This window comes from Colletotrichum aenigma (genome assembly GCF_013390185.1).
Source record: "Colletotrichum aenigma strain Cg56 chromosome Unknown KSG_Cg56_contig07, whole genome shotgun sequence".
Classification (NCBI taxonomy): domain Eukaryota; kingdom Fungi; phylum Ascomycota; class Sordariomycetes; order Glomerellales; family Glomerellaceae; genus Colletotrichum; species Colletotrichum aenigma.
This window is the reverse complement of record NW_023500913.1, coordinates 268,465-291,488: the sequence shown is the minus strand read 5'-3', so window position 1 is coordinate 291,488 and position 23,024 is coordinate 268,465. Positions and strand designations below refer to the sequence as shown.

Genomic DNA, 23,024 nt, shown 5'->3' with positions numbered 1-23,024 from the left:
TTCAAGTAATTCAGAGAGGCCAAACTTTCCCAAGATCCGTCTTCAGTTGTTTGCAATACACACATTTTCTTCCACACTACTCAACTCGTCCCGGCCTCAAGGCGTAGTTTCTGAGTCGATGATGACAGAGCTCGCTCGTGGCATACACTGTCTAGGAAGGGGTGCGGCTAGGCTAATTCAATACCTATCCATCGCATCTACAAGTTCTGCCTCGAAGAGAGCAAGCTCATGGATCCGAGAAAAAACCCTGATTGGGATGAAGAGTTGGTCAACATCAATAGTGGGGGTATGACACGGCAGCCTCTCTTGCGAGGGAGGCTTTCGATGTGGTGCCCGCGATGCTCAGACACACGCCTTGATATTCAACTCAAGTTCGTTGAGGTATTGCGATGTTCACATTGGCGGATTGCCAAATCACTTGAAGCAATCGAGCCTCTATTGTATGATGCAAGTGAGTCTGAACAGAAGCACACGCACAAAAACGAGAGGAGACACGCTGACGTGCTTGGCAGTCGTTCGTGGGTTGGTCAGGGAAGCCACATTCGTGGCGGCTGTCTCGCTGGAACCTGCACCTGTTCCGGTGGCTCGCGGGGCACACCAGCGCTCCAAGAGACCGGTGCTCCAGCACCGTTTGTGCCTGAACATGGCCATCCACTGCTTCCCTCGGCAGGGATCTCTTCGGCATGCAACCGTGACTATGCTCAATAGAAAAGGACTGGCGTACTTTGCTGCTCTTCATTCTGAGAATGACATCTCATGAGGCAAAACCAAACTTTCTATCGAGCCCTGCGTTCCCGACGGAAAAAGCTGCTCAATGAGTAACGCCGCCGTTACTTGGCCGCAGACGAACCGTCACCGGCCGGTGGACGCAGTGTCTCTGAGCAATCTCCGGGTGCCTCTGCGTCCGCGTGCTAACCTCGGAGGGGCAGCGTTCACGATAGGCAGGCCGGCGCGCGACGTGAGGGAGGACAACTTCAGCGTGCACGGAAACGGGTTTGGGTTAGCGGTGGCTGACGGTGATTTTTCCCATAACGGCGAAGCGTTGATTCCAACGCTTCTTACGGCTGAAACTGACTTTTTTGGGCGGGAGCACGACAGGGGGCGGGATGTTTAGATTTGGTACCTGGCTGTCAAACCATACCTCGACTTCGGTGAACATAGTTCTTTGATGTGAGATTTGATGGCAGAAGACGCCCTGCCGACCGTCTCGACGTGCCAGATAAGTTGATCTGCAAAGATTGATGCGTCCCCTCTGGTCCGCGACTTGATATTGCCCCTATCTGCGGAGACGCGCCCTCCTGATAGAGGAAGAGAGAGAAAGAGTCGGCCTGCAGCTCGTATTTGAGGCGCCCGCGTCTGGCCAGGCTGACATCATTCATGCCGACGCGTCGATCGCATTGGAGGGGACGAGGTTGGATGGATGGGTTGCGTGGTTTGCGCAGATCCAGCCGCATTACAGCACAGCGCGGACTTCCACAGCTTATGAAACGGGGTGATTTTGGCGTCTGGCTTCGCGATTGAGGTAGCCGACTTGGAGGGGCCTCGGCCTCTTGACGGCGGATGACCCGCGCCACGGCGGCGGCGTGGCTGGCGAAGTTCGTCGTCGCCCGGGTCGGGGAGGCTTTTTCGCTTCTGGAAGCTGGAGCGGCAACGGGTTGGAGGACCTCTGCTGCTCCTGACGAAGCTCTACTTCGGATGAAACAGAAACATCTCTGGCAAACCTCGACATCCTCCTTCGCGACTTGTTGTTTCCCAATGTCTCTTGACATGTTCAAGATGGAACAGAAGGAGCCCTTTCGCGTTGCATGTTTTCTTCTTCGGCCTCGGGTTACTCAGCCCATCGTATGTTTGCCCGCCGCCCACACCTCTCTCTTCCTCGGCCGCATGACGGGCCAAGAGTTGGCTGGGAGATTCAAGGATCCCGTCACAACACCTCCTTAGGCCTCTGCTAGAAGCTAGGATCCAGGGGAGGGGGGCGGGGGGGGGGGGAGGGGGCCACCGTTTTTCTCGTGTTTTTCTCCCCCATTGCCCAATGGAATTCCGCATCATCGACCATTTTGTTCCCATTTATTCTTGATGATCATGGGCCTATGTATCGTGCGTACGCTGCAGCGAGGCCCTCTCATTACGCGGTAGAGTTGCGCAGAAGCTGCGCGCTTCCTTCGGGTCGCATTCAGGGGTCCAAGGGTCCATCGGTCACGTCTGCGAAGCACATGAACATGCGCAGTATCCGTAAGGTGCCTAAGGGAAGCAGGCCTGTCAGCACTTGGTGAGGCCAGAGGCGACGGTTGGTCGCCAGCTGCTGTCCAGCAATGCCAGCGCAGCAGCCAACTCTCAGTCTCCCGAGGCAGCGCAGACACATCATCACAAGGGAGCCCTGTTGGGGGAAGTGCTATTGACAGGGCATACCATTACCCATCAACACCACCGTCTGGTCTCTTTTCCGTCTCTTGTGCTGCTCTGGGAGGTGCCCCTTGTGCAATTGTGTCATTGTGTTTCCCAGTCAGGCATGTTCCTACCGATCAACCAGCGAAGAGGAACCCCCCTGTTCCCGAAGGACCCCTGCTTCACAGCCTTTTGCTGATTCCATTTTGCACATTGTCGGTAGGACCACCTGCCATTTGAGAGGTTAATTCGTTGTCAATGTCACTTGTCAGGCTCAGGCCCTTCCCTGGTGTCCACTTGTTTTCTTTCATTTAATCTATGTCCTTTTTATACTAGCCCGTCGGCTTCCTCTCCAGACTCCGACGGTGGGGATGTAGGAACCTCCGGGACAGAAGGGAGAGGGCGGCGAGGAAAAGAGGGGATTCATTACCTGATGGGAAAAAAGCGCGAAAAGTGAGCGAGGAAGAGAGGAAAAAAAAAAAAACCAGGTTGCCGCGCCACCATGTTGGAGACGCTATTACGAGTGGCTTTTCTGTTAGCACCCGTCGGCCGACACGCTCAGGTACCTGCTAACGGTACATTACCTACCTAGGAGGTGCAGAGGAGATCACCGAATACAGCAGGAGGGAGATACGTATCTAAAGTAGGTACGGTTAGTAGGTGGCTAGGGTCGACTAGACCGCATCTGATCTTCCCGCACCCTCCGCCTGCTCGGTTATCCTCTGCACTCTTTGCTGTGCGCTACTGCTTGTACCTCTCAGCAGGTCTCGTAATAAACCGTTTCCTGTGTCTCTGGCCGCTGGTGACTTGTTACGAGCTTTTCATTCCACCGTGTTTCGCCGTGGTGGCACACACACACTCTCGAACCTTTCCTGGGCCTCCCTCCCTCGAAGCCAGACGACGTCGCTTCACACTTTTCCATCCTCATCACCAACCTTTCCAGCTATCGTCGACATCCACCCGGATCTCTCTTTTGTCCAACAATCACACACCCAGGTTGCTCCCTCTCGCCATTGAGCGAACCCACCGCAGCCATGCGTCTCGGATCGGCCGGCCTCCTGGCCCTGCTCTGGTCCTTTAGCAGCAGCAACATCGCGACAGCATCACCACTCGCCGACGACGCCAAAGCCATGCCCGGCCTCCGCCCCAGACAGGGGTCCGGCACAGGCTCAACACCAACGTCGACGACCTCCGTGGCATCGACGCCCACGACGAGCGAAGCAGCAGAGGCGACGACGACAATCACAGACACAGTCACCGTCGGCGGCGGCAGCGGAGGCACCGTCACCGTCACGTCCAACTTCCTCCGCACAGTCATCACCACCGTCGTCGTCACCACCACCACCTTCGAGACCACCACCGTCACCAGCAACGACGTCGCGACCGCCACCCTGACCGAGTACGTCACCTCCACCATCCTCGCGAAGCGCTGGATCAACTTCCTCCCCGCCGAGACCGCCCCCTTCGCCGCCCCCGCCGCACAAATCACCCCCGCGGCCGACCTGCGCAAGCACGCTGTCATCGAGAAGCGCGCCATCGTCACCGTCTTCGTCACCGTCACGGGCACTGCCGGCGCCGACGCGACAGTCACCAACGTCCGCACCAGCACCGTCGTCCGCACCACCACCTCCAACCTCGTCCAGACCTCCACCATCATCAGCACCCTCTTCAACAACGCCCAAACCACAATCACCGTCACTTCGACTCTGCTCGTCACCTCCACCTCGGTCGACACCACCTCCGCTGCGACCGTCGACACCGGCCCGACGACAGGCAACATCGCCACCGCAACCGACAGCGGCACCTCCGCGACAGGCTCAAGCGACAGCGGCAGCGGCGACGGCGGCCTCTCCACGGGCGCAAAGGCCGGAATCGGCGCAGGTGTCGGCGTCGTCGGCCTTGCGCTCCTCCTCGGCATCGGCTGGTGGCTCTACAAGCGCCACAAGGCCAACCGCCCCAGCGCGGCCGACCTCGCCGACATGCGCGCCTACGACCCCAACGGCCCGTCCTACGACCACGGCCACGGCATGTCCGAGACGGGAGCCGGCCTCGGCGCAGCTGCCGCCACCACGCCGACTCACAGGCGCCAGCCCGTGCCGCGCAAGAGCAGCCAGCTGTCGCCGCCCACGCAGAGCGTCAGCCCGATGTCGAACCAGACGGTCTCGCCCGCCAACGACTACGGCTCCGGGTATGCGAGGCCGGCGAACGGGGCGAACGAGCTGGGCGGCACGCGCATTCTCCCGCCTGAGATGGGCGGCGACGAGGTTGTCGAGATGGGCGACGGGCAGCCCAGGCCTCAGCAACAACGACAGCACATGACGTCGTTCCAGTCTGGGCCGGTGCCGGATGTGTACGAGATGCCCGCCCAGAACTATCGATAATGCATGTGTGTGTATTTTGCGTACTTTTTCTTTTGTGGCAGATTTGAAAGGTGGGGGGGGGGGGGGGGGGGGGGGGATATGGGGGTTTTGTAAATATATACATAAAGGCTATTACTTGGATTTTGTTTTAGGATACTGAAGCGTTGCATTGAAGCTTTTGCCTTGCCTTGGGCACGGGGCAGGAAGGCAGGCTGGCGGCAGATGGAAGCAAGGCCGCACGGGAAGCATTTTTCATTTGAGGGGGTTCATAATTGGGGTTCAAAACTCTCTCCCGGTAGATAATCTTCGTAATGTGTACGAGGTAGCATGGCAATGCGAATTGCATGATGGGTCAAAATAAAGAGTGTTTTATATGTGAAGTCTTTTGACGTTTGCGCAAGTTGTCTTGGATCTTGAAGAGCGCGACGTTGGCGCCATGGAATGATGTGCGTCGTTAGCTCTGCCGGTGGGAGGGGGGGCAGCTCCAGCTCGCATATGGCTTGCATGTTCGCATTGTGGACGTCGGCGACGACGCAGTGTCAGCACCTTGGTCTCACGCCTTATCTCTTGGCACCATACAGCGTCTTTGCGTGACAAGGGGAGATGAGAGAGCTAAGAGTCTTCCGTGTGACGTTGGAAATGCGCTTGACGAGGACATGAGTTGAGTTTGGGGGGAGCGTGGCTCTTACGGGTGCATCCCGGCGAGGTGTCGTTCATCCCAAGTTTTACTGTTTTGGGTTGTCAATGGTTGTGTCCCTGGATTTTAGAAAACGCATCCTGGGGAAAGAAGTGGCAGGCTCTTGGTAATCAGTCGATATCTTGTGGTTGCGTGCCGATGCGACCCTGCTGTGATATGAAGAGCTTCACATGAGCCGCCAAGACGTCTGGTCGACAGCTCCGATAGCCCGACAGGCGGGTTGCCAACGGGTCTTACTACCGGGAACTCCTTCTGTCCCGCCAAAGAGGGATTGCGAGACGCGGACGTCACTGCCATTCTTCCCGATGCTATCGCCCATCGGATCTGAAAGTTCCAGAAGACCGTCCATGTTTCGTCAGCACGCGGAACCATCTTGTTGTTGAAGGTGTGCCATTTGTCAGTCTGGACCCGAGCCATCGGCGGTATTTCTGCCGACTGCAATGCTTCATGTAAGCCAAGCCTTTTGATGGTCATGAACGTCCACCCTGGACGCAACACACCCACTCTTCCCCTTCCCCCGAGGGTTCAAACAACGACGGAAACACTTCGCCAAAGAACCCCTCCTCCAGGGAGCGGCGGCACCAGGTTGGGTATCTCCTACGGCACGGGCGAGTGGGAGCGCAATTGTAGCGCTGAGTGGGCGGCGGGCAAGAAAAAAAAAAAAAAAAAAAAAAAAAAAAAACACTGCGTAAGCTCGAACCAACCAAGCACAAGCACCCCTGTTGCGGTTGTTTCTGTCTTCTCTTAGCTGCAGCTCCGAATGGGTTCCAGACCCCGGAGGGCAGCAATGTCAGGATCTTATCTGCAATGTCTTGGTTTCTGACGAAAGATACCGCGGGGCAAAGGCGAGGGGGGAGTAGACCGAGGAACCATTTGATAGTTATCGTCTTCTTCCATCCAGAATTCCAATCCGCTTTGTTACAACAGTCTCGCCTTCTCTGAAGCCTTCAACCCTGACTCATGCAAGCGTCTTTCACGAGTTGAGTTGTTTTTCCCAGCCACTGTCTTAGGCGGGTAATTACAAACATCGTGCCATAGTCTCTGTCTAGTCAACCCAACCCCGCCGACATAGGAACTGGAGGGGTCTACAGTCGACGGACACTGCAGAAAGGGAAAATCTCAATCGTCCCATGCACCGCGCCCGCGTGTCATATCTGCACGACACCCCGCCATCTTCAACGGCACCACCCCCGCCGGCCGCATCATCCTGCCCAGCGCGAGTTCTCATTGACGCATCGGGATTGAGTGACGATCAACCCGCCGGAATCCAAGGGAGCGTCGAGTCAACGTCAACCCTTCCACGCAGACAGACTCTTGCAACCGCCAAACTCTGACAACGAAACTTTTGCGCAATTGATGCAGGGTTATTTCTGGTCTGCAACTAAGAGTCATTCGGCTCTCTCTCACCTCCACAGAAACACCGCCGGCATGGACGCCGCGAAGAAGCACGCCGACGCCGGGCCCGGCGCAAGCTCGCCCGAGATCGACGCCCGGGACCTAGAGCCCGTCGACGACGACCTGGCGTTGCGGGAGAAGGCGCTGGTCAGAAAATTAGACGCGCGCATCATTCCCCTCGTGATGCTCCTCTACCTCTTGAGTTTCCTAGACCGGTAAGTGCGCCATCCCTTGCCCGCATCCACCACTCTCTGACCCCAACAGCGTCAATATCGGCAACGCACGCCTCTACAACCTCGAGTCCGACCTCAACCTCCAAGGAAACCAGTTCCAGGTCGCCGTCTCCATCCTCTTCGTGACCTACATCATCTTCGAGGTCCCCTCCAACCTCGTCCTCAAGCTCTTCACCCCCTCCCGCTGGATCGCCTTCATCACCGTCGCCTGGGGCATCATCGCCACCCTCACGGGGCTGGTCGACTCCTACGGCGCCCTCATCGCGTGCCGCCTGCTCCTCGGCGCCGTCGAGGCCGGCCTCTTCCCCGGGCTGAACGTCTACCTCACCTTCTTCTACAGCAAGCACGAGCTCGCGCTGCGCGTGGGGTATCTTTTCGTCAGCGCCGCAATCGCGGGCGGGCTGGGCGGGCTGCTGGCGTACGGTATCGGGCACATGGAGGGCGTGGCTGGGCTGAGCGGGTGGCGATGGATTATGATTATCGAGGGCTTGCCGACGGTTGTGCTTGGTGTCGTGACGTTCTTTTTGCTGCCGAATGATGCTGCGAGTGCGAGCTTCCTGAGCGACGAGGAGAAGAGGCTGATGGTGGAGCGGCGGGGGCGGGAGTACGGCAACACGAGCAGCGCGCAGGAGTTCAGCCGCGAGGACATGTGGAAGGCCTTCAAGGACTGGAAGGTCTGGGTGTTTTGCGTGGCGCAGTTTGGCGTGGATACCATGCTCTACGGTGAGTGTCTACCTCCGACATTGCGCGGTTCGTGGCTGACTGCGGAACAGGCTTTTCTACCTTCCTCCCAACGATCATCAACGGCCTCGGCACCTGGACCGTCGCGCAGGTGCAGCTCCTCACGGTGCCGTGCTACGCCCTCGGCGTGGTGGTGTACATGACCGCGGCCTTCCTGTCGGACCGCAAGCAGCTCCGCGGGCTGTTCTGCGTCGTCTTCGGGAGCGTCAGCGTGATCGGGTACGCGATTCTCATCTCGGACACCTCGTCTGGGGTGCATTACTTTGGGTGCTTCCTGGTGGCGGCCGGGTTGTACGTCGTTGTCGGGCTGCCGCTTGCTTGGGTGAGCCTTTCCCTCTTACAGAGTGCGTGTGCTACTGGACTAATGAGAGGTTTGCAGCTGCCGAATAACTCGCCGAGATACGGCAAGAGGACGACTGCGAGCGGGATGCAGCTGACGATTGGAAACTGCTCTGGGGTGATGTCGTCTTTCATCTAGTGGGTACCTCGGCCGTCTAAGTGAGAGGCAAGTAGCAACTAACAAACTGATAGCCAAGCAATCGATAAGCCCAGGTACATCAGGGGCCACGCGGTGACGTTGAGCATGGTCGGAATGGGGACGTGCTTGTACGGCTTCATGTGGTTCTGGTACTGGAGGGCTAACAAGCAGCGGGAGGCCGGTCTTGCGGAGGATAAGTATCGTGATCTGTCTGATGACGAGCTTGCGGAGCTTGGGGATGAGAGTCCGCGGTTCAGATACACTATTTGAGACCAAACGACGACGATGTGCATCAGTCTGGTCAAAGCACTTGAGAAGGCATCTAAGATGATGGGCTAGACCTGTCGACACTGCCAGCGAATAAAATATACCCCTCCTTGTGGATAAGGCTTGAAATAATAAAGAACGCTCACCGCACGCTATGAACTCAACTTGTATGCCTGCGATTGTTAACCATTCTTCAGAAAGAACTTGCTCCTCCGGCTTGTGCACGAAATAGATTCTCACAAAAACGAAAAATGAAAGGGACGAGACTCGAACTCGCGCGGGTTGCCCCACCAGGAAACAGATGTTAAGCTGACCTTAACCTGGCGCCATAACCAACTCGGCCACCCTTCCGTGGGAGACCCGAAGGATCTGATTGGCTGCGAAATTCCGCAGCTTATCACTGCATGACTCTAGCACACAATACGACTGGACCTAACACAGAAGAAACTCGCATGGCTGATGCCACGGCTGACTTCCATTGAGCACACAAAGTCTTCCTGCTGGGCCTAGCTACAGTGACATCCTCAACGCAATGAGCAGTGATAGCACAACACAACCGCGTCGTCCCAAACTCAACCCTGCTCTCCCAGCCAGCCACCGTTGCCCAATTCACGCCAGTTCTCACCACTCGAAGAAGCTCACAGGCACGCCGTGAGAGACAAACTTGAGGATTCGCCGCCCAGCAACGTCTCCACCACCACCGGCAGCAACGAGAAACGGCCAAAAGTGTTCCGCCTCGGCTTGCAGGTGAGAAACATAGCTCGACGGGATATCTCGCCAGCCCTGAAGGGCCTTCTCACGAGCCTTTGCATCGGGAATTGCTGCCACTGATTTGAGGTAGTCCTCAAACTCCTCGGCCCCGGGGGGAAGTTCGCTAGAGCCTTCGAGCACGGCCATCGTAGTATCAAAGTCGTGATACGACCCGCCGCTCCCCATGATCGCGTACCCACAGTCTCTGAAATAATCCAAGGCGCGGCCCAGACGCAGGTTCTTGTCTGTGGCCTCTTCCTCGTCCTTTCCCGTGAGAACAGACACCTGGACAACCGGTATGTCTGCCTCGGGTCGCATGATCTTTAGCGGGACAAAGACGCCATGGTCAAGGCCACGCTTATGATTGAGGACTGGCTTGAAACCGCAATCAAGAAGGCGTTGGTTGATCTCCACCGCCAATGCTGCGTTTCCGAGAACAGGATAGTTGGTCTCGTAGGCCTCGGGCGCAACGTGCTTTTGGCCTGCGGCAACAGTCCCGTAGTCGAAATAGAGCCCAGGATCCTCAAGGGCAGTGATTTCAGGTTCGTTGCATTCCCAGTGTGCTGAGAGGAGGATGATGCCTTTAACGCCATCAAGCCTGCTTCCTAACTTGGCAACTAGTTGCCGGTATCCCTCAAAGTCCGGGTGGATGAGCGGAAGGGGTCCCGCTCCATGGCTGATGAAAAGGGATGGCGCGCGGATCTGTCCTAGAACTGCCATTATGATAACGAGAGGTGAAATGCGTTTCAAAAGTTTGCTGCTTTGTTGAACGGGTTGTCACAGTTCTTTGGTCTCTTTCAATAAGTTCGTAATGAAGGCGGACATCGCTGGGCTATTTATGGTTTCAGGGCTTTCAGCAAAGCCCATCAGCTTGAATTGCTGGGAGGGTTTGCAGTTACGACTACCGCCCATCTCAGGACCGTCGAGTAGTCTCGGGTGTCCTATTGCAGCGATTCAGATGGAGAGCAGCGTTGCTGTGAGATCAGCACGGGCACATCACTTGTCCGACACTACCCCGACTGTTGGAGTAGTCTTGGCTCTGTCAAAGGCGGGTCAGCAGCGGACTAGCGGCGGACTAGCTCAGCATGCCGCGCACCCCGAACATTTTGTCAGCAACTCAACCGTCAACTCCATGGACCCCTTAAGGAATCAGACTCGTTTGCGTGAGGTGACGGTCATGACAACTTGATCTCAAAATACAAACAGTATGTCAGCAAGTGCCTTGGCTTCAAATGCCTGTCATATGTGCTCGATGAGAAAAAAGAGTTGCGATCGGACACTGCCGTCTTGCAGCCGATGTATAGGGTAAGTAGCAAGGTGTGTTATAGCACGCAGATCAGTTCTGATACCAACCAGTCGCAACATCACGTGTCACTATGGCTCTTCATCCACAGCCCAGCAACCTCCGCCAAATGACTTGAATCCCAAGAAAAACCGAATTGGTCTCGCTTCTTATCTGGGACCGAATGTTGCGAAGCACCAGGATCCTGACGGTTGGCTGACATCTCATCTTTTCGCCACGCTAAGAATACTCAACCTTCAAATAGAGGGTGTCCTTGATGGTTACTTGAGGTCAATACACGAATGGATCCCCATCATTCACCCAATTAGTTTGAAGGAGAAAGTATCATCATTGCGGAGCAAACCATCTGCCGAGCTCGCTTGTCTTCTCTTACACATTCTGCTCATCACTCCGTCCTTTCCGTCGGCTTCTGGGGGACATCACGAAACGCTCTTGCCGTCGCTATATGACGACTGCAAGTCATCATTCTTACTACTGCAGACAAACTCAAGGCGTCACCTAAAGACCGTTCAGTCAGGCTTACTGCTCGCCATATACGAGCAAGGGCGTGGCCTCATGCCTGACGCATACGCCACATTAGCAATTTGTGCTAGTCTCGGCTACATCACCAATCTCCATCAATCCCCATGCTCCGCAACGGCAGCTGACGAAGAGAGACTACGGGTATGGTGGGCTGTCTGTTTCCTCGACAGACTAGACTTTTACGCCAATTGGAAGTCTGAACGAGCATTCCTTGTCCACAACTCTCACATCGGTCGAGCCCTTCCGCGAGAGGACGAGGTATGGAGTACTCACCATGATTTCAGCGACTCATCTCTGCCACTGCTGTCGTTCCCAGTGGATGAACGCCAGAGATACGGACTTTTCGCAAGCGAGATACAAGCCTTGCAAGCATTGCAGTGTGTCATGAAGCTCACAAGAAACCCGTTGGTTCAGCTAGAAAACCTCCTGGACCATGAGTCCTGGAAGCTCGATATGCTGGTACAGAGAAAGATCCGAGAAACATTAACACTATCCTGGAAGAGGCTAGAGCACCAGTATACCGTGGTGACCATATATCTCTTGGAAGTAGACCTTTCTCGCTCCATCCAGACGTGGCAGCTAATCGACAGACAGGGCGCTTATAGAACTTCACGAAAAAAGACTGACTTGTGCCGGCGGGGAAGAGATCCCTTCCTTCGCCAAAGAGTCATCAATAGCAGCTCTCGAATCAGCCAAAAACATTGCTCAAGACCTGCTTCGCATGGAGAAGACTGTGGATATCCTCGAGCTCAACAGGATGCCCCTCACAGCTGTTATTCTGTTCCATAGGGTTGGACTCGCCGCCATCCTACTGGGAAAACACCATGGTCGAGATACCGGGGATTTGTTGCGAGAAGTGATACAGAGTCTCTCGGACAAGATTGCTAGACGATGGGACGTTGCCAGTGAGTCATGGCGTTTGTTTCTTGACCAAATGATGGACTCTAGCTGACACTCTCAGGTCACATCGCTTCTCAACTCCGTGAAGCACCTTTCTCAGGGTCAAGACACGGGCATAGCTTAGGATTAGAAGGCTGATAGGGTGGGCAACTTCATCTTATTAGAATTGTGAATCACCTCCACTGACTGGATATCTTCTTCAGAATGAAACTCTCGCAGGGTTGAGTGTAAAATTTGGTTCGTATCCTGATTCTTCTTCAAAATAACTGCTTCGTTAATCATAAGTTTTGAAGATTGGTTGGGTAAAGAGATTTTGGCTCAGGACTCAACCACCTTGTCATAAGACCTAATCAAACTGCCATGTCTGTCGGGTCCGAAAGCATACGTTGCCTCAAATGAGGAAAAAGTGCTGAAGATGGCGAACAGCGCACGCTGTCTGAATACTTGGCGAGGACGTCGTTGAGTCTTCGTTCCAACTTTGAGAAAGCCAGCAACTCTGAGCCCGCAATTATTCCATATTTCTTAAGCGATGGGACTTCGGTTCACTACTCCACATGAAGCGCACGAGGCCGATGTGAGTGCCATTGCAGGATGCCACGTCAAGTTGTGGCCCTCGTCCCTTCCTGAAAAACCCCTGATACCGCAGTCTGTAGCCCATCCGCTAGGCAAGGGTCGCCACCTCTCCATTGGCTTCCTCGCATCGTGCGAGTGCCGCAATCGCCATGTCCCCGCCAATCCATTGGGCGAACATCCCATGTTCCCACGGAGCGCAAAGTGGACTCTTAGAAAAAGCACACTAGACCCCCGGAGCATTCTGCAATCATTTCTTCAACGGAGGGGAGATTACGTGGCACAAGGCAGATCAACTGCTGCATTCTCGGACATTTTCACCGCAGGAGCTGTTTAAATAAAGAGTCCGACATGCTCGCCAAGACCGCTCGTGTTACACACGCTATGTGCCGCATCGCAACCTCACAACCATGGCCGAATTCCTGATCGCGGATGAAGACCTCGCCGGCGTCAAGGGAAAGGTGGTCATCGTCACCGGCGGCTCGTCGGGCATCGGCCTCGCCACCGTCACGACCCTCCTCGCCCACGGCGCCTCCGTCGTCAACGCCGACATCCAGCCCCCGCCCCAGCAGCATGAGGTGGCGTCTTACACGTTCGTCAAGACGGACGTGACGCTCTGGGCGGACCAAATCGCGCTGTTTAAGAAGACCAAGGAGGTCTACGGGCGCGTGGACCATGTCTTCGCCAACGCCGGCATGGGGCCCAATGCCAACTACCTCTCCACCGAGGTCGACGAGAATGGCGATCTGAAGGAGCCGTCGCATGCGCTGTTGGATGTGAGCTTGAAGGGCGTGATGCACACGGCCACGATCGCTATATTCCACATGCGGCAGCAGGCTGAGGGCGGGAGCATCGTCATCAACGGCTCCACGACGGGTTTGCAACGACTCCGCGCCGTGGACTACTGTAAGCCCCTCCCGTCTCTAAAACTCCTACAACTCCCAGACTGACCATATGCTGAAGCCACCGCCAAACACGCCGTGCTCGGCTTCGGGCGCGGCCTCTTCTCCCTGCTCGGCGCCGCCAGCCTACCCATCAGAGCCAACACGCTGGCGCCCACGTGGACGGACAGCAGCGTGCTCCCGGACCTGAAGGGGCTGATGAAGAAGATCGGCGTCGAGCTGCAGCCCGCGGAGGCGGTCGCGCGCGGCGCGGCGCTGCTGATGGCGGACGCGTCCCGCAATGGGCAGGTTATCCACGTCCAGCTGGGCAAGTACAAGGAGATTGACGAGAGCGTGTTGCTGCCTGCGTTTGAGTCGATCAAGGGCCCGGATTATCCCGGTGAGGACGAGGTCTTCCGGCGGTTGCAGGAGGTGTTGTTCGCGGGATGAAGTTTGAAGGGCAATCTAATAATTTGTGGAATCATGAGACGAGAACGAGATGATGACATTGACAAGTTTTCAAGTCCTTCATCCGCGGCGAGGTCGCTCAGCCGTCATCGTTCAAGGGTGAGAGTATGTGTCCAAACCCAAGAGGGCAAAAGCTGGAGGGTGAATCATTCCTCGTCGGTCTAGCTCGAACTGCCTTGGTTGGGACAACCTGAAATCTATATTCAATTGTAGTAAGAGGCTGAATGGAAGATCGGAAGAAGCCGATACCGCGTCGTGCAAGCTATGTTTGAACGGCACAGGGTTATACAATCTCTGCTTTGAGATTGGCCACTGCTTGCAAACGAGCCGTTACATTGACACCAACGCGGCCGGCTTTCCAGGAGAGGGCATTTTTCATGCGCCGAACCTCGTTTCAGCAAGCACAAGTCCAACTGCCTGCTCCAGTGCCAAACAGGATATTAGACCACACGAGGATGTAACAGCACCTTGCAACGCCTTCGACTCACCAAGACTTTCAAAGTGTAGACCGCAACTGAGAAAACCAACGCGATTTTCTGCGTCACCAGCTTCCGTGCCATAGATTAACACAAGTAGCATCATTTCACGAATTGAGTCACGGCAGTAATGTGTATGAGAGAGAATAATGACGTTGCCATTCCGAATGCTCAGACAACTATCTAGCCCACTAGTCCCAGCACGAAGCTGAACCAGTCCAAAAGCCTTCCAGTCCGTCTAGCGATTCTCTCCCAACCTTTTTTTCCAATATTTTCTTGTCGTTGTGAGCACCAAGATATGTTCTCCCCTCCGAAAACCTTGGCAATACCAGCTATTCGTCCCAAGATCTGCCTTTGCAGGCGTCCCCGAGACTTCAGTTGGTCGCCAGATCGAAGGAGCCAAACATCATAATGATACTCGGGTATTTCTGCGGTCGTGCGTCGAGCCCGTTCTCGCGAAAGAAGCAGGGTATAGGCGTAGAATACGTAACGGATGGCAACCGCCACCGCTACCAAGAAAGACATCTTGGTTGTCGACCAACGACAACGGCGCTCCTCCTATCCCGGACGAGGTGTCTTCCAGCCAAAGTCTCCCCCTGCCAAAGAAAATGCATGGATGAGATGGGAAACCATGCTCCGACAGACGCCGTTTGGATGCCAAGTCACCCCGACCGCCCTCCGTTTCGTATCCCAACATTCAAGTTGTCTCCGCGATTGATTGATTAATACTCAAAACACACCGCGGCGCTCAAACCAGTCGATGAGCTACCGGACCGCCCCGTCTTCCCGCCCTCGTGCCACGAGGACCAACTCCACTTTTTTCCCCAGCAAAATCAAATATGGCCGTCTTCCATGCGAACGCCATCCCGGGGCTGATGCCGTTCAGCCGCTTGTTGACCCCCCAAAACGCCGTCGTTAAAAGAAGAACCAACATGACATGAAAAGATGGGATCGGAATGTTCCACACCATCAAAGAGCCTCGTTCAGGACCAGACGCCACGCCCTGCGGTAGTTGTTGTTTTTCGTCCCATGTGTTACCCGTCGTCTCGTTCTGTTGTCTCCAGACACCACGCAATTCCAGCTCATGTTGAAAATGCTGCCGTCAGAAGGCCAAAGGAAAGGAAAAAGAAGTCAAACAAAAGACCAGTAAGATCCGAGGGGTATGGTGCAGGCCAAAGTTTGCGAATATGTAACGAAGCTTTTGCTGCTTGGCGACGAGTGGCGGGGGTTGATTGGTGTTTTCGTTTTCGTAATCGTTGAGTAGTGTGAGAGAATGTGGAAGCTCGTGTGTGAGACGCCCGACCCAGTCTAGTCGTGCCTTGCCGCCTTCAAAACCAGGGAAAAGAAAATATGTACAATCCAACAGTAGACGCCGTCGCGTGTTCCGTGCGACGTATACTCCATAACGCCTTTCTATAGTGGAGAAGATAGCACGCCTGCCTAGGACGCCTGTCCTTGGGGCTGCTGGGCGTGGTGGCCGCCTCCACGTCCCCGACCACCGTAGCCGCCGCGGCCTTGGCCACGGTAACCGCCACGACCGCGTCCGCGGCCTCTGCCGCCGCCCTGGTAGCCGTTCTGTTGTTGGGGGTTCTGGGTCTGCCAGTTGCCAGGGGCGGGCTGCTGACCCTGAAGGAGCTGTTGAGGAGCCGGAAGCTGGCCCTGGGGACCGGGCTGGCCGGTCTTGAAGTTGGAGATGGGTCTGGGGATGGACTCGGGGTTCTCGTAGACGTAGAGAGACTTGTCGATGCTAGCGGGAATGGGCTGGATCTCGGTGCCGAGATCCTTCTCAATGTTATAGAGGTTGAACCTGTCATCCCAGTTGATCAGGTTGATGGCCAGACCCAAGTGGCCATAGCGACCGGAGCGACCGATGCGGTGAAGGTAGGTCTCGGCGTTCTTGGGGAAGTCGAAGTTGATGACAACGTTGACGGCCTGGATATCGATACCACGAGTGAGGAGATCGGAACAGACAAGGTTTCGGCAAACACCGTTACGGAAGTCGTGGAAGACACGATTTCTCGCTTGCTGGGCCATCTTGGCGTGACTGTAGAAGCATGAGTAGCCCAGCTCGGTAATCTTCTTGGCGAGCAGCTCGACACGGTTGGTCGAGTTGCAGAAGATGATGGATTGGTTGATTTGCAGCTTGGAAAAGAGGGTGTTGAGGCAGTGCACCTTCTGCTTCTCTTCGACGAAGGCGTAGTATTGGGTGATACCGCGGAGGGTGAGTTCGTCCATCAGGTTGATTTCGTAGGGGCTGACCATGTTCTTGTCGGAGAAGTCCTTGACGGACAGAGGGAATGTAGCGGAGAAGAGCATAACCTGGCGATCCTTGGGGTGGAACTGGAGGAGCTGTTCAATGACGGGGGTGAATTCGATGGAGAGAAGCTTGTCGGCTTCGTCCATGATGAACATGGGGCATTCGCTGAGGTCGGCAACGTTCTTGCCGGCGAGATCGAGGATTCTTCCGGGAGTACCGACCACAATATGGACTGGATCCTGGAGACGGATGATATCGTCGCGGAGGCCAGTGCCTCCAGTGGTGACCATGACGTTGATTCCGAGGTGCTTGCCGAGGGTTTTGCAGACTTGTGATGTTTGCATGGCGAGTTCACGAGTGGGGACGAGAATGAGGGCTTGGATCTTGGAGACCTTGGGGTTGATCTTTTCGAGGGCGGGGATGACGAAAGCTGCAGTCTTGCCGGTACCGTTCTTCGCACGAGCGAGGATGTCGCGGCCGGTGAGGGCAACGGGGATGGCCTCTTCTTGGATGGGGGACGGCTTCTCGAATCCAGCCTCGAAGATACCCATCAACAGATCTCTCTTCAATTGGAAGTTCTCAAACTCCAGGCCCTTCGTGTTCGTGACATCCTGGATTTTGATGTGAATACCTGGCAGCAAACACGACAGCGCAGCGGATACATACCTCGGTTTGATGTCTGCCATCCTTGGCGGGGAGCTTCAAGCTCTTCTTCCAGTCTTCAGGTGCGGCACCATCGCTAGGCTAGTCAGTCCATGTACTCTTTGCAGATGGTGGGAGAGGTTTACGAACCCCAAGGACGTCGCCTTAAGCTTGTCTGCGAGTGCTTCCGCCATTTGAAAGTGTGAATATGGGATATGTGCCTGATGGCGAGGAGGGGAGGATTGCGAGGGAGATGGCAGTCGTGGAGGGGAGTTGCGCAAAAGGGCTTTTGCTTTCCCCACTTTGCGGTGAATCGAGGGGCGAGTCGGACTCGACGAGTATCAGGTCAGGGTGGGATTATTCGGCGACAAAGAAATGTGTCGCTCGAAATAGGATGTTCAGATGAAGGTCTTGAGAAAGCGAACAGCAGTCGCGTGGTTGATCGTCTGGATTCCGCGTCCGGAGGTTGAGGTGGTGGTGGTGGATTTCGGCCGGACTCTAGGAGTTGGGAGGTGCACGGATTGCAGGATTGAGAGAGGGGTGGTGAGGTGGTTGAGTGCGCGATTTCGATTGTTCTTATGATTGTCGTTTGTTGACTCGGGATACTGAAACAGCAAAAATGTGTTTCGTCCACGAGAAGAGCGCGAGAGTGGTTGTTTGGTGGTGGATTGCGTGGAGATGTGTGGTTATGTGGGAGGAGAGGGAAGAAGCAAGTTTGTGGTGACTGGACCGAAGCCGTGGGCCGTGGGCCGTGGGCGTGGGCGCGGGCGTGGCACTCAGCGCCAGGTCACTCACTACCTTACTCACTGTGCGTCGTGTGGTGCGGTGCGGTGCGGTGCGCCTCACCTTGCCTTCTGGGGCAGGACCCCTTGCCTATGCGAGGTAGCGGGAAGGTGGGTCCACGTGACCTGCTTGACGTCGGGTGAATTGATACTCAAGTGATGCTGGTCAAGGGGCTTGCCTGGAAGTTGGATAACGAATGTCAATATCAAGGTATGAGATGTAACGGGGGATGGTGTTTGGATCTCAGAAGGACTGATTCGTGTTTGTGATTCGTGCTGCTCTGTTCTGCTCCTGCCTCTAGTGGCCTCCCTACGTCAAGGTCAGCAAGAGGGGCATTGGCTTGTACCTTCACCGGGAGCTCCTGCCCTCTGCCATTCGTCCCACACCGAGCTCACCCTGGGCCATGTCCCTCAGCCGATTGGCTGCCCCTTCCCCGCCCGATCGCTCCTGCAGCGGAGCTATCGGATCGATAGCAGGAGCACTGGTCACTGAAGAGCAGGTGCGCGCCATTGCTACTCACTGCCGCACTGAGCACTGAGCATGAATGCGCCCGATACTTGGAGAGAGTCGAACCACTCAAGTCCCCGAATTCGTCCTTTGTACCTATCCTTCTCACAAACAATCGCCGAGCAACCTCTACAAAGCTCCGAGGTCCGCTCAAACAATGACATCCCAAGATCCTCCGCAACCTCCCTGAATACCACTTATTTGCACCACAGATCCTAACCAGCATGAAGACGTCCGCCTTTGCAATCTGCTCCTCCTCCAACGCCTTGAACCTCTTCGCCGTCCCCGCATCGTCAATAACGTCACCACCCCGACGCCCGAACCGCGAACAACAAGCAGCCCCTCGTCCACGACAAAGGCCGTCTTCACGATGCTACGCAACAGCAACCACCAATCCCTCTAGCGACGGCAGTAAAAGCTGCCCCGCCTGGCCAAAAACACCTAATCCGACACCCTATGATATCTTTGCAATTCATAAATCGGCCCCCTACACCAAGTCCCGTTTTGCCCAGCTCGTCAAGCAGTACCACCCCGACAAGCACGCCTCAAACCCTCTCGACGCCTTGCCCGCAGCCACTCGTCTAGAACGCTACCGCCTCGTCGTCCTCGCAAATGACATCCTCTCTAGTCCAGACAAACGCCGCGCGTATGACTCGTGGGGTGCGGGCTGGCATCTACCCGGCACCGGCGCGGACGACACCCGTGATATTCACGAGATGTACCGTGAAGCCGACCGCAGATGGCGCCACAGCCCGAACAACCCGGGCATGAATGCCACCTGGGAAGACTGGGAGAAATGGCACGACCGGAATGAGGGCAAGGAGAAGCAGCAGCCCTTATACATGTCCAATGCGAGCTTCGCGGCCCTGGTGCTGGCAGCGCTGGCGGTCGGGACGGTAGCGCAGACGACTCGCATGGATAACCACTCTGCAGTCTTTCTTGAAAAGAGGGCGCTCCACGAGGCGAACATTAGCGAGGGACTGAGGAGGCAGAATGCCGCGGTGGCTGGCAAGGGGCGGGAGGAGAGGATCGAGAGGTTCCTGCGGGAGAGGGAGAATATTAATTACGGATTCGCACCGGAGACGATTGGCGGGAGGCCTAGCCCTGATACGAAGTAGCTCTCGTATTATCGAGACGATGTCATGATGTATTGTACACTATCAGCGTTCTGAGACGCATTTACATGAGTTTATACAGCGAATGTATCTGAATTTTAGTTCTGGGATGAAGTGTGCTCGGAGATGACCTCCCGCATGATCTTCTCGGCATTGGCAGGGTCGATGCGCTCCGGCTGTCCCTGCTGCATCATCTTGCCGACGAGGTACATGAGCTTGCCCTGAGGGTACACCTTCTTGGTCACAAACTCCTTGAGTACCTTGTCCTCGCCTTCGATAGCCGTCTCCGCCAGTTGGCGGTACTCGGACTCGGAAAGCTCGCGGAACCAGAGGTCCAAACCCTCGATAGCCTTGGTGACAGTCTCAAACTGCTCCAGGTTGTTGAGGTAGAGCGCAATAAGCAGCTCCTTGGCCACCTTGCCTGTGATGCGCTTGTTCCTGAGGTGAAAGAGGATCTCCGAAAGAGCCGTGACGGGGACGGCGGCACAATGTCCGTCAGGGGTAATCTCCAGCGTGCGTTCGCTGGCCTCCGGGTCTTTGTCGACGGTCAGCCGGCCCAGCTCATGGAGCACCCAATTCCCGACGAGCGGCGCGTACGACTGCAGCTCCGGCTTGTCGCCAGCCTCAGCGAGCCTTTCTCCAAGGTCGTTCACGATTTGGTAGAAGTACTCCAGCCTGCCGCCGTCGTCGAGAGACATCAACGACACCGCGTCCTTCGCCGTGAGCCCGTAGTCATGGATCAGCTCGTCCAGCTCCACGTCTGGCAATTCCGTCACAGACTCCCTCAAGGCGCCCACGAGGTCCTCCCCGATAACCAGCGGCCCGAGGTCCGGGTCCGGCATGTACCGGTAATCCACCTCGCCCTCCTTCCCGCGCAGCCTCCTCGTGTGCTTCGAGCCCAGCGAGCCCAGCGTCCACCCTCTCGTCTCGCTCTTGATCTCCTCGCCCTGCTCCAGCGCCGCAATCTGCCGGTCCCGCTCCGCGATAATCGCGTCCTCGACCGCCTTGATCGTGCTCAGATTCTTGATCTCCGTCCGCGTACCCAACGGGATGCTCGCGTCGCCCGTCCGCCGCACGGAAACATTCACATCCGCACGCAGTCCGCCCGCCTCCATCCCACTCACGCACGCGTCCACGGCGCCCAGCAGCGTCTGCACCTTCCTTACGAACACCGCCGCCGTGCGCGGGTGGTGCAGCTCCGGCCGCGTGATGATCTCGATCAACGGCACGCCCACGCGGTTGAAGTCAAGCCACGACACGTCGTTCGGCTGCGCGAGCGTCTTGGCCGTGTCCTGCTCCATCTGCACCTGCTGTATGCCAATCCGCACGCTCTCCCCGTCCTCGGCGGCGATGCCATCCCGCGCAGTGAGGACAACGTGCCCGTCGCGCGCGAAGGGGTGGTAGTACTGCGTGATCTGGTACCCCGCGGGCTGGTCCCACCAGAAGTAGTGCTTGCGGTCGAAGCGGCTGACGGGCTGAACGGCGCAGTTGAGGGCGAGGGCGGCGCGGAGGGCGGGGATGAGGGTCTCCTTCTGGAAGGCGGGCTGGCTGCCGGGGATGGCGAGGTCGAAGAGGGCGGCGTGGGTGTTTGGCGCGGAGGTGTGGGGGGACGGGGTGGCGGCCGGGGAGAAGAGCTTGCGGGCGGTGTTGAGCTGGGCGTGGATCTCGATGCCGACGGTGAGCTCCCAGCCGGGGACGGTCTGGTTTGAGCCCTTGGGTTTTTTGCCTTTGGATTCCTTCTTGAGGAGCTTCTTTTCTTCTTTGAGTTTCTTACGGAGGGGTGTCGACGGCGGCGGTGGTGCTTCGGGGATGGGTGTTGGTTGGGATTGGGTGGTTGTGTACGGCGCTATTTGGGAGGACCAGGCGGGTGCGGCGCGGGCCGGGAGGCGGCGGGCGGTGGACAGGCAACCGTTACGGGAGAGCTGGCCGTTGAAGAGGTACCGCGCCAGTTCGCGGGTTGGTATGCGCCGCATGATGGTGGTGGTCCGTTGATCGGCTGAGTGATTTGTCTTGGGTAGTGGGTGGATGATATGCACCAAAGGGTTTCGCAGAATGTCGTGTGGCGTGGACAAATCGCGGCTAAGAAGATACTTGCAAGTATTTTAGCCGTATGTTGTACACCCTCCTTCACATGGGAGGAGGGCTTTCGTGTTCGTCAGCGAGTGGCCGCGGGGATCTGAGGATGCGTGATTGGAGGGGTCGGCTCGTTGATAGGTGGAAGGGTCACGGGTTTTCAGCTATTGCAGGAGGGCAATTGGACCGTGATTGGAAGGCTGGCCTGTTGAGCTTGTCGTCGGTGTTCCGAGTCAATGGCACTTGTCGATGTCGCTGAAGCTGTAGCTGGGGATAGCTTCGAAGCTCAAAAGTGGTGAAGATTGGACCGGCCGGTGACGGGACGGGACCGGTAGGCAGCTTAGCTTTTCGGGCCGCTCAAGGTTCCGGGCTGCATTCCGCCCTCGTGGGCATCGGCGGGATGCTTAGGTAAGACACCGAGGGCGTGGATGATCCCACTTGCTCATACTCAGCGAGCGGGGGTTTGCGAACAGCGCACCCATGCTGGTCAGTCAGTGGAGCGCTGCGCAGTCCAGGGAGCGGGATGCCGCTAGAGGAAACTGCCGGGAACGTGGAAACGTCCCGCTAGACTGGGTTCACCTGGCTGCCATTTCGTCACTCTACATTCTCCATTTGCTCTTATCGTCTCTGATACGGATATGTTGGTTTAAACAAAAAGCAGCCCAACCTCAGAGCAGTCGACACACATGTTCGGAACACACATCACAACTCACCTCAGAAGCAGCTCCCCGCCCACACCACCATCAGCTCCAAGGAATCATCGCACCGCACCCAACACCTCAGCTCGCCCGTCACACCTTGACAAGACAGCCCCTCCCCCCATCCCATCCGTTGGTCCAGTCTTCCTGGTCATCTGAAACAAATCCGTCGACGGCTGACACACTCCTCTCCCGATCATATGGCGCCCTCCCTTCCGCTGCCATGTGTCTTCCTTTTCCCTCCCTGTTTTTAGACTCAGCCATCCAGTCTCCCCAAATAGACTCCTATCCCACTCTCCCTAATGTACCGGTCGGGCAATGATCGATTACATGCCCCTCGCCGTCGCTTCCTCGCCAACATACTTTGGGACGCCCTCGCCGTGATGCTATCCGCCTGAACGCCGCCTTCCAGGACTCTGATCTCCCCGGGAAGCCCCCAGCCTGATCCCGCCTCTCCAAAGCTGTTGATCATCGTCCGGACCATTAAAACTCCCCTGCCCTTGCCTCCTGTACACTACCTTAT

At 56.5% G+C, this 23,024-nt stretch overlaps 8 protein-coding genes across 8 annotated transcripts; 5 read left to right on the top strand and 3 right to left on the bottom strand.

The window, feature by feature from the left end:
* Positions 1 to 3,419: 3,419 nt before the first annotated feature.
* On the top strand, positions 3,420 to 4,766 carry CGCA056_v010359 (uncharacterized protein; the record flags this gene model as incomplete). Its single annotated transcript, XM_037325606.1, has 1 exon — positions 3,420 to 4,766. One exon carries the CDS (start codon positions 3,420 to 3,422, stop codon positions 4,764 to 4,766), a length of 1,347 nt encoding a protein of 448 aa, XP_037174867.1.
* Positions 4,767 to 6,870: 2,104 nt separating this feature from the next.
* Positions 6,871 to 8,559, top strand: CGCA056_v010358 (putative transporter; the record flags this gene model as incomplete). The annotated part of the gene is made up of 5 exons (XM_037325605.1): positions 6,871 to 7,052; positions 7,102 to 7,793; positions 7,844 to 8,133; positions 8,191 to 8,288; positions 8,343 to 8,559. The coding sequence occupies 5 exons, from the start codon at positions 6,871 to 6,873 to the stop codon at positions 8,557 to 8,559; spliced, it is 1,479 nt and encodes a 492-aa protein (XP_037174866.1).
* Positions 8,560 to 9,177: 618 nt separating this feature from the next.
* Positions 9,178 to 10,026, bottom strand: DODA-0 (4,5-DOPA dioxygenase extradiol; the record flags this gene model as incomplete). Its single annotated transcript, XM_037325604.1, has 1 exon — positions 9,178 to 10,026. The coding sequence occupies one exon, from the start codon at positions 10,024 to 10,026 to the stop codon at positions 9,178 to 9,180; it is 849 nt and encodes a 282-aa protein (XP_037175903.1).
* Positions 10,027 to 10,558: 532 nt separating this feature from the next.
* Positions 10,559 to 12,169, top strand: CGCA056_v010356 (uncharacterized protein; the record flags this gene model as incomplete). The annotated part of the gene is made up of 4 exons (XM_037325603.1): positions 10,559 to 10,611; positions 10,663 to 10,868; positions 11,824 to 12,036; positions 12,093 to 12,169. 4 exons carry the CDS (start codon positions 10,559 to 10,561, stop codon positions 12,167 to 12,169), a joined length of 549 nt encoding a protein of 182 aa, XP_037175902.1.
* Positions 12,170 to 13,011: 842 nt separating this feature from the next.
* Positions 13,012 to 13,932, top strand: ATR7-0 (Short-chain dehydrogenase/reductase ATR7; the record flags this gene model as incomplete). The annotated part of the gene is made up of 2 exons (XM_037325602.1): positions 13,012 to 13,507; positions 13,565 to 13,932. The coding sequence occupies 2 exons, from the start codon at positions 13,012 to 13,014 to the stop codon at positions 13,930 to 13,932; spliced, it is 864 nt and encodes a 287-aa protein (XP_037174876.1).
* Positions 13,933 to 15,866: 1,934 nt separating this feature from the next.
* On the bottom strand, positions 15,867 to 17,519 carry DHH1 (ATP-dependent RNA helicase DHH1; the record flags this gene model as incomplete). Its single annotated transcript, XM_037325601.1, has 3 exons — positions 15,867 to 17,294; positions 17,350 to 17,422; positions 17,476 to 17,519. 3 exons carry the CDS (start codon positions 17,517 to 17,519, stop codon positions 15,867 to 15,869), a joined length of 1,545 nt encoding a protein of 514 aa, XP_037175904.1.
* Positions 17,520 to 18,839: 1,320 nt separating this feature from the next.
* On the top strand, positions 18,840 to 19,733 carry JID1 (J domain-containing protein 1; the record flags this gene model as incomplete). The annotated part of the gene is made up of 1 exon (XM_037325600.1): positions 18,840 to 19,733. The coding sequence occupies one exon, from the start codon at positions 18,840 to 18,842 to the stop codon at positions 19,731 to 19,733; it is 894 nt and encodes a 297-aa protein (XP_037174865.1).
* A 95-nt stretch (positions 19,734 to 19,828) lies between these two features.
* On the bottom strand, positions 19,829 to 21,703 carry CGCA056_v010352 (Glutamyl-tRNA(Gln) amidotransferase subunit B; the record flags this gene model as incomplete). The annotated part of the gene is made up of 1 exon (XM_037325599.1): positions 19,829 to 21,703. One exon carries the CDS (start codon positions 21,701 to 21,703, stop codon positions 19,829 to 19,831), a length of 1,875 nt encoding a protein of 624 aa, XP_037174864.1.
* Between the last annotated feature and the right edge of the window lie 1,321 nt (positions 21,704 to 23,024).